The following is an 8982-nucleotide window of genomic DNA, read 5'->3' as shown; positions in this document are numbered from 1 at the left end:
GAGGTGCGTGCTGGAGTGCTGCGACGCTGTTTGCGCTAGGGTCGCGGTTCTCCAGCTCGACTTGGAAAAGGCTTTTGATTGTGTTTCTCATGATGCTTTGTTTTCTATTTTGGACTACATCAACGTGGGTTCTGTTATCAGAGAGGGCGTGGCCCTGGCGTATCGAAACTGCACCGCGAGATTGATTGTCAACAAGGAACTGGGCGATCCAATAAATGTGCAACGCTCGGTGCGCCAGTGCTGCCCCCTCAGCCCTCTTCTGTTCTGTATTTATATAGAAACTTTGTGCTTGTCTATTATACGAAGCGAATTTGTCCAGGGCTTCCAACTGCATATGTGCGAGGTGAAACTCTTGGCGTACGCAGATGACGTAGCAGTTTTCTGCTTGGACAAAGAAAGTGTACTCAAGGCTGTTGAGATAGTGAAAGAATTCAGTGCGATCTCAGGAAGCCCAGTAAACTGGAGAAAGTGCTTAGGGTTCTGGCATGGGGAGTGGTCATCGACACCCAATGTTTTTGCGAACGTAACCTGGGTCACAACACCGGTGAAGTATTTGGGCGTACCTTTGGAATGCTATGAAGACAGGGATTCATTCTGGCGTGCCGCTCAAGAAATAAGCGAGAAGGTCGACAAGTGGAAAGGGGCGCCGCTATGTATCTTCGCACGAGCCACTGTGTGCAATCTGTTTTTTTGTGGCAAAGTTGTGGTATGTCATGCAGGTGCTTCATTGTTACAGGTTAAATGTACGAAAGCTTCATCGAGTTTTTTCAGTTTTATTTGGGCATCCAAATGTGAAAGGTGTAGCCGAGATAATTTGTTTCGCCGGGTTCGAGAAGGTGGACTTGGGCTTGCTCATCTATTTGTACGCCAACTGGTTAATCGTTTTATTTTCCTCCGTGACGTCTGAGACCCTTTCTTACGTACTGCGTGCCAAGTAAGGCTCGTTCGGGCAGTGCCCAATTTTGTTGTCTCTACGAGAAGTATTCCAGGGCGAATTTCCAAGTTTTTTCAAGAAATAGTAAGCAGTGTCCGAATTTTAACTGCTCGTTTTTCGGTAGAATACTTGAGTACAGTCAAAAAGAAGAAACTGTACAATGATATTTGTGACAACCTTTTCCCTCTTCCTATGTACAGAGCCTTGTACAGCGAGAGTCTAGGTCAAGACGTATTAAAACGCGTGAAAAGAATGCCAGTTTCTCCGGGGGTAAAGACGTTTTTCTTTAAGCTACATACAGGTACATTATCGGTGAAAACATTTTTCGAAGACAAGGGTTTTTTTCTGCCTTGGGGTTCACAATGCCTAATATGTAAACAACCAGAGACAATAGACCATGTTTTTCTGCACTGCTGGGAGGGGGTTTATTTCGGACGTATTACAAAAAACACTTAAAATAGAATTACCTTTAAATTCACACGGAATCAGGTTCCTGCCGACTGATAATGAAGATGATGTACCCCTAGACACCGTAATGTTGCTAGGATTACACAGTCTTTGGCGGTCCCGAATGGCGGGCTTCCACGTTGACCCTGAAACTCGCCCTGCAAGGCTCTACTTTCGCGAGTGTATGTACACCTTTGTTGAAATGCACAAAGCGATGAGTGCAGTCCCAGCATGGGTGGTGAAGGATGAACCATTGGTAGAGTTGAAAGAATTTTAACTCGACAACGTCAACCCCAATAGGGTCAACGGCTTTTTTACCTGTGTCATATTTATGTGAACATCACGAGCTGGAGTGTTCAGTTCAATTTGTGTGTCAACCTTGGTTATGTGTATGACAGCCGGCAATAAAAAAAAAAGTCAGGATGGCCGAGCGGTCTAAGGCGCCAGACTGAAGGTTTATTACTTTTTCGCTATGTGAATTAACCGATGCCTCTGGTCCACGGATGTGGGCGCGGGTTCGAATCCCACTTCTGACACGTTTAGTTTTGCCGTACTTCGAGAATGTAGTGTAGTGCAGCAACTAAAATCAGGCTAGAACAGTGTCAGGATGGCCGAGTGGTCTAAGGCGCCAGACTCAAGGTTTATTACTTTGTTTGCTATGCGAATAAACCGAGGCTTCTGGTCCACGGATGTGGGCGTGGGTTCGCGTCCCACTTCTGACACATTTATTTTTGCCATACTTCGATAATGCGATGTAGTGCAGCAACGAAAATCAGCCTAGAACAGTGTCAGGATGGCCGAGTGGTCTAAGGCGCCAGACTCAAGGTTTATTACTTTGTTCGCTATGCGAACTAACCGTGGCTTCTGGTCCACGTATGTGGGCGTGGGTTCGAATCCCACTTCTGACACATTTATTTTTGCCATACTTCGATAATGCGATGTAGTGCAGCAACGAAAATCAGCCTAGAACAGTGTCAGGATGGCCGAGTGGTCTAAGGCGCCAGACTCAAGGTTTATTACTTTGTTCGCTATGCGAACTAACCGAGGCTTCTGGTCCACGGATGTGGGCGTGGGTTCGAATCCCACTTCTGACACATTTATTTTTGCCATACTTCGATAATGCGGTGTAGTGCAGCAACTAAAATCAGGCTAGAACAGTGTCAGGATGGCCGAGTGGCATTCTACTTCCGGCCACCGCAGTGTACGGACGCGGAATCATGTGCTCCGACGGAGCGGCGATTGCGGCTTTTAGCGGCCGCGGAAACAGGATCCCAGATAGCGAAGACAGCGATTATCAGCTTATTCTGCCTCAGCTTCCAACCGAACGCATCGTTCAGAACACCGTGTTTTTGCACGGCGACGTGCAAGCAAGGCCCTACAGGGTTGAAGATTTGCGAGGTGCGCTCTTGCCTACAGGCTTACTGCCGGTTGTGGTGGCCCTGGGAGCCTACCAGGTTAACCACGTTTGGGCAGTCACCCTTAATGGGGCCGATGCTACAAAACGGCTGCTTGGCGTGAAGGAGCTAATGGTGAAGAGGCGACGCTGTGTCATCATCGACCCGCAGGAACAGCAGGTGAAGCTGAAGCTTCACTGGCTATTGCATGGAGCGGCGGACGAGGACGTCCGGTCCGCACTTGCGGCATTTGGGACTGTAATAGATGTCAGACGAGAGCGCTGGCGAGTGCAGGGTGTGAGCGACAAGGGCTCCACAACAAGGTCAGTGCTTTTGAAGCTGAAGAAAGGCATGAAAATAGAAGACCTGCCGCACCAGTTACGGGTCGCTGGTGAACTGGCACTGGTTGTCGCACCTGGTCGCCCGATGCAGTGCCTGCGATGCCATGGCTCGGGCCACGTGAGAAGAGAGTGTAAGGTGCCGCGTTGCTCGATCTGCAGGCGATTTGGGCATGAGGACTCGCAGTGCGTCCGTACCTACGCCGCGGCAACGAGAACGGCGACGAGTGATGACACCGAGCACCTTATGGACGAGGCTGAGGCGGAGGACGCTGCGGAGGGGACTGGTGAGATAGCGACTTCTTCGGGAGCAGAAATGCCTCTCCTTAGCGAAGGAGTCTAGGATAAAAGCACGGACAGGGCAAGTGAAATTGTGGAAAACCCATCATCGGCAGAGTCCGACATCAACGAAGATGTATCCAGTCAAGCGCAGCAGCCAGCAGCAGTGAAGGGTCAGGAGCTCCAGGGCAATGACAATGTAAGTTCAGTGGGTTCCGGAACTGCAACTAAACGGCCCCACGACGCAGCCGGCGATCTCGACGATATGCCGAATGCAAGCAGTGTTGACGAGCCGCCTGTGAAAGCGGTGCAGGTTCGGCGGTCGTCCTTCAAGCCGCGACCTAACTTCGCAGCGGAAAGAAAACCTGTCGACAAACCACCCCCGCCGAAAAGTGAGACCGGCCAGCCGGGCGGCTCCGGAGGCGTCTAGCGGCTTGCTAGACGTTAAAGGTAAGCACCATGCTCCTGGGCCTACCTCATAATTAGAGCAACAATGGCACCTGAACCGTCTCTAAGTGTAGCCACGTTGAGTGTCAGAGGACTAGCGAGCAAACGAAAACAAAGTCAATTGTATCGGCTGATAACAGATTATGACATTGACGTACTAGCTGTTCAGGAGACAAAAGTCGAGGGAGAAGAGGAGACTGGGAGCATGGTGCTGCGTTTTACCTCAAGGTTCTACGCTGTGGTTAGCCACGCTGTTGGGTTGTCGGCAGGATGCGTACTCTTTGTCAAAAAGTTACCGGGTCTTACTGTGCAGAGCATCACATCAGGGTCCTCTGGAAGATTCGTTATTTGGGATTTTAGTTATTGCCAAAGGGAATATCGGGTTATTTGCATATATGCACCAAATGCAGTGGATGAGAGATATAATTTTTTCGCTATGATTCAGCAATATGTGGACCTTGAAAAATGCCTCATAATTTTGGGGGACTATAACTGTGTCCTGAATTCTACAGACAAAACCAGCGGCACGGCTTTCTAAGATAAGAGCACAGATATATTAGCCGATATCGTTACCGCAGCCGAATTTGTCGACGTGGCCGAAGTCCTAGAGAGTGGACAGGCAGTGAAGTACACTCATTTCCAGGGGACAAGCCACGCACGCCTAAATCGGGTTTATGTAGCACTCGACCTGATCCCGAAATGTCGCACTTAGACCGTGCTACCGCTGTGTTTTACTGACCACTGTCTGGTTAAGTGCGTGATAGGAACAAAGAAAAAAGTTAGGAAGTTTGCTTGGGATATGTGGAAAATGAACGTTAAGCTTCTCGACGACGAATATTTTGTAGCAAAAGTGACAGAAGAAACAAACAGAATAATTATGAATAATTACTGCAGGGTGGGACAACAGTGGGAACTATGCAAAGAGCAAATCAAAATCACAGCGATTGATAGGGCCAGTTCTATTCGATTTCACGAAAAAATTAAAGAAAACGAACTGCAGAAAGCACTAAAGATGTTAATTACAGAGGAATGCAAAAAGCCAGGTGTTTTCAAAGATGACGTGAGGATTATAAAACAGCAATTACAGCTGACCGAAGAAGAGCGTTATCGGGGCGCGCTGGTGCGAGCTAGAACAAAGGCACTAAAAGCGGGCGAAGTACCCACGAAGCGGGCTTTAGGTTTGGAAAAAACGAACGGCCAACGAAACCACGTATGCGAGATAGAGCGGAACGGCGTTGTGGTGTCAGATAACGACGGCATTGGGCGAGAGTTCTTTGAGCATTATCAGGCGTTATTTGCGTTTCATGAAGCTGACTCAGACGGTATCAAAAAGATGTATCTGGGCCAGATGCCGCGACTGGCCGACGAGGTAAAAGAAGTTTTCGAGCGGCCAATAACTGATAGAAAAGTGTGCCGAGCAATTGAAAACTTGAACGACGGAAAGTCGCCTGGGCCCGATGGCTTGAGTGCCGCGTTCTACAAGTTTTTCAAAGATAAGTTGTCTGCAGTGCTTGCAGCTGTATTCAATGAGGCATACCAGCTGAAAGAATTACCACCGTCATATAGTACGTCACGTACTGTTCTCATACCAAAAACTGACGATACAGACAGACTTCGCCTTGTAACGAGTTACAGGCCCATCTCTTTAACCAATGTTGACTATAAAATAATGATGAAAGTCTTAGCAACTAGGCTGCAGACAGTGATTAAGGACATAGTAGGGTGCCACCAGACATGTGGAATCAAGGGAAGGTCTATAGTAAGCAACATACACAAGATGCGGTGTGTGCTTGAGTGCTGTGATGTCATGCAATCTGGCGTCGCGGTTTTGCAACTTGACCTAGAGAAGGCCTTTGACTGTGTATCACATGTTATCCTGTTCGCCATTCTTGACCATATTAATGTCGGTTCGGTTATCAGAGAGGGTGTGGCCAAGGCGTACAGGAATTGCTCAACGCGGCTTATTGTAAACAAGTCACTGGGGGCCCCCATTGCCGTGCAGCGTGCGGTACGCCAAGGCTGCCCCCTCAGCCCACATTTATTTTGTCTGTACATTGAATCACTATGCTTGACTATTATTAAGAATGATTCTGTTCACGGTTTTCGGCTCCAAGCTACTGAAGTGAAGCTCTTAGCATATGCCGATGACGTCGCAGTGTGTTGTATTGATAAAGAAAGTATTATAGCAGTGGTCGAAGAGGTAAAATGTTTTCGGGACATCACAGGGAGTTTGATCAACTGGGAAAAATGCCTGGGATTTTGGCATGGAGAATGGGCGTCAACCCCAGACACGTTTGCAGGCGTAACGTGGGTGAAGACCCCAGTGAAGTACCCGGGTGTCCCTCTGCAATTCTACGAAAGCAATGATGACCTCTGGAGAAGCCAGGCGCATGAAATACGTGAGAAAGCAGACAGATGGAAGGGGGTTCCTCTCTCGTTTTTTGCCAAGGCAACTGTGTGTAATCTTTTTTTATAAGCAAATTATGGTATCTAATGCAGGTTTTGCATTGCTCGAGGCTAAATGTGCAAAAGCTGCACAGAGTGTTTGCCACCTTTATTTGGGCATCGCAGTGGAAAAGGTGCAGCCGAACAAATTTGTTCAGAAAGGTGGAGGACGGCGGTCTTGGTCTGGCGCACCTCTTTGTGCGACAGCTTATTAACAGGTTTCTGTTTTTCCGGACACAAAAGACTCCTTCTTACGAACAGTGTGCCAAATGAGATTAAGACGGGCGTTGCCAAACTTTGTGATCGGCACGAATGAAATGCCAGGGTCAATTAAGGGCTTTTTCAAGGAGGTGGTGATGAGCGTATGTTTCTTGACAGTACGATTTTCTAACGATTATCTGTCTGCGGTGAAAAGGAAAACACTGTACAAACATGTGTGCGACAGCATACTTCCTGTACCGATGTACAGAGCCATGCACAGTGGAGGGCCGGGCCAGAATGTGTTAAAACGGGTGAAGAAAATGCAAGTGACACCAGGCATGAAGTCTTTTTTTTTAAACTTCATACTGAAACACTTCCAGTCAAAACATTCCTTGAACAACGAGGCTTTTTCTTGCCATGGGGAACTAACTGTCTAATCTGCAAGATACCCGAAACTATAGACCATGTTTTTCTTCACTGCTGGGAAGGAGTGTATTTCTGGGATGTTCTGCAGAGAACAGTGAAAAAGGATTTCCCTCTAGATACACATGGGATCAGATATTTGGCGATAGATAACGAAGATGGTTTTCCTTTCGATCTCGTAATGTTGGCTGGCCTCCACTCTGTATGGCGCTCCCGCATGGCCGGCTTCTATTGTGATCCTGATGCGAGGCCTGCAATGTTGTATTTTTTGGGGAGAGCAATTCCCGCTTCGCTGAGGTGCAGAAGACACTTGAGTGTGTGCCGCAGTGGCTGCCAAGGATGGAAGCCTTGGCAGGGCTAAAGGAATTTTAAGTGACAATGTCAGTACAAAACTGACAGCGTTTCCTTTTTGTTCCACGTCTTGCTTGTGTTTGTATATAGTGTATCGTGATGTACTGAGTTAGTTGTCGGAGCCCGGCAATAAAGAAAAAAAAAAAGGATGGCCGAGTGGTCTAAGGCGCCAGACTCAAGGTTTATTACTTTGTTCGCTATGCGAATCAACCGAGGCCTCTGGTCCACGGATGTGGGCGTGGGTTCCAATCCCACTTCTGAAACATTTATTTTTGCCATACTTCGAGAATGTAGTGTAGTGCAGCAACTAAAATCAGGCTAGAAGAGTGTCAGGATGGCCGTGTGGTCTAAGGCGCCAGACTTAAAGTTTATTACTTTGTTCGCTATGCTAATCAACCGAGGCCTCAGGTCCACGGATGTGGGCGTGGGTTCGATTCCCACTGCTGACACATTTATTTTTGCCATACTTCGAGAATGCAGTGTAGTGCAGCAACTAAAATCAGGCTTGAACAGTGTCAGGATGGCCGAGTGGTCTAAGGCGCCAGACTCAAGGTTTATTACTTTGTTCGCTATGCGAATCAGCCGAGGCCTCTGGTCCACGGATGTGGGCGTGGGTTCGAATCCCACTTCTGACACATTTATTTTTGCCATACTTCGAGAATGCAGTGTAGTGCAGCAACTAAAATCAGGCTAGAACAGTGTCAGGATGGCCGTGCGGTCTAAGGCGCCAGACTCAAGGTTTATTACTTTGTTCGCTATGCGAGCTAACCGAGGCTTCTGGTCCACGGTTGTGGGCGTGGGTTCAAATCCCACTTCTGACACATTTATTTTTGCCATACTTCGATCATGCAGTGTAGTGCAGCAACTAAAATCAGGGTAGAACAGTGTCAGGATGGCCGAGTGGTCATTCTACTTCCGGCCACCGTAGTGAACGGCCGCAGAATCATGTGCTCCAGCGGAGCGGCGATAGCGGCCCTTTCCAGCCGCGGAAACAGGCTCGAGGACATGGATGATAGCGAGTATCAGATTATTCTGCCAACTTTGCTCACCGGACGCGTTGTTTTTAACACGCTTTTTTGGCACGGCGATGTGCGAGTCAGGCCATACAGGGTCGAGGATTTCCGCGACGCCCTTGTCAACGCTGGTGCGCTCCCCGACGTTGTGGCGTTTTGGGCGTATCAGATCAACCATGTTTGGGCGGTCACGTTAAGCAGCAGAGAAGCAACGAAGAAATTGGCGGCTTTCATGGAACTCGAAGTTAAGGGACGCCATTGACTCATTATCGATCCCGAGGACCAACAGGTGAAGCTGCGACTTGACTGGATGTTGCACGGTGTGGCAGACGATGACATCCGGACGGCTTTTGCTGCTTTTGGGAATGTGACCGAGGTGACCAGGGAGAGGTGGAGAGTTCAAGGCGTCAGGGATAAGGGGTCCACCACGAGGACTGTGCTCCTGAAATTGAAACCCGGCATTATGGTCGACGACTTACCTCACCAGCTGCGAGTTGCCGGAGAGGTAGCCCGTGTCGTGGTGCCTGGGCGAGCGATGCAGTGCCTGCGCTGCCGCGGTACCGGTCATGTTCGATGAGAATGTAAGGTACCGCGTTGTCCAAAGTGTAGACGCTACTGACATGACGAGGCTGCCTGTGTGCTTTCGTACGCTTCGGCCGCGGGACATGGAACTACGGAACGGTCGGCGGAGCTCACCATGGACGTAGTCG

The 8982-nt window shown here is 48.8% G+C and overlaps 1 protein-coding gene and 5 non-coding genes across 6 annotated transcripts; all 6 read left to right on the top strand.

Annotated features, from left to right (window-relative positions):
- Nucleotides 1-1797: 1797 nt before the first annotated feature.
- Nucleotides 1798-1917, top strand: TRNAF-GAA (transfer RNA phenylalanine (anticodon GAA)). Its single transcript has 2 exons — nt 1798-1835; nt 1872-1917. It is a non-coding gene; the product is annotated as a tRNA-Phe (tRNA).
- A 65-nt stretch (nt 1918-1982) lies between these two features.
- On the top strand, nt 1983-2103 carry TRNAL-CAA (transfer RNA leucine (anticodon CAA)). Its single transcript has 2 exons — nt 1983-2020; nt 2058-2103. It is a non-coding gene; the product is annotated as a tRNA-Leu (tRNA).
- A 65-nt stretch (nt 2104-2168) lies between these two features.
- Nucleotides 2169-2289, top strand: TRNAL-CAA (transfer RNA leucine (anticodon CAA)). The gene is made up of 2 exons: nt 2169-2206; nt 2244-2289. It is a non-coding gene; the product is annotated as a tRNA-Leu (tRNA).
- Nucleotides 2290-2354: 65 nt separating this feature from the next.
- On the top strand, nt 2355-2475 carry TRNAL-CAA (transfer RNA leucine (anticodon CAA)). The gene is made up of 2 exons: nt 2355-2392; nt 2430-2475. It is a non-coding gene; the product is annotated as a tRNA-Leu (tRNA).
- Nucleotides 2476-2586: 111 nt separating this feature from the next.
- LOC146193570 (uncharacterized) lies at nt 2587-6810 on the top strand. The gene has a single exon (XM_084600113.1). The coding sequence runs from the start codon at nt 2599-2601 to the stop codon at nt 3454-3456; it is 858 nt and encodes a 285-aa protein (XP_084456239.1). The 5' UTR covers nt 2587-2598; the 3' UTR covers nt 3457-6810.
- A 963-nt stretch (nt 6811-7773) lies between these two features.
- Nucleotides 7774-7894, top strand: TRNAL-CAA (transfer RNA leucine (anticodon CAA)). The gene is made up of 2 exons: nt 7774-7811; nt 7849-7894. It is a non-coding gene; the product is annotated as a tRNA-Leu (tRNA).
- The last annotated feature ends 1088 nt before the right edge of the window (nt 7895-8982 follow it).

This window comes from Amblyomma maculatum, chromosome 4 (genome assembly GCF_055883805.1).
Source record: "Amblyomma maculatum isolate TAMU_Amacu chromosome 4, ASM5588380v1, whole genome shotgun sequence".
In the NCBI taxonomy this organism is placed as follows: domain Eukaryota; kingdom Metazoa; phylum Arthropoda; class Arachnida; order Ixodida; family Ixodidae; genus Amblyomma; species Amblyomma maculatum.
Note: the sequence above shows the minus strand (reverse complement) of the source record. Positions and strands in the feature narration are given on the sequence as shown.

What these genes read in the sequence shown, in the direction of transcription:
- LOC146193570 (XM_084600113.1), top strand. Translation starts at nt 2,599, where the DNA reads ATGTGCTCCGACGGAGCGGCGATTGCGGCTTTTAGCGGCCGCGGAAAC.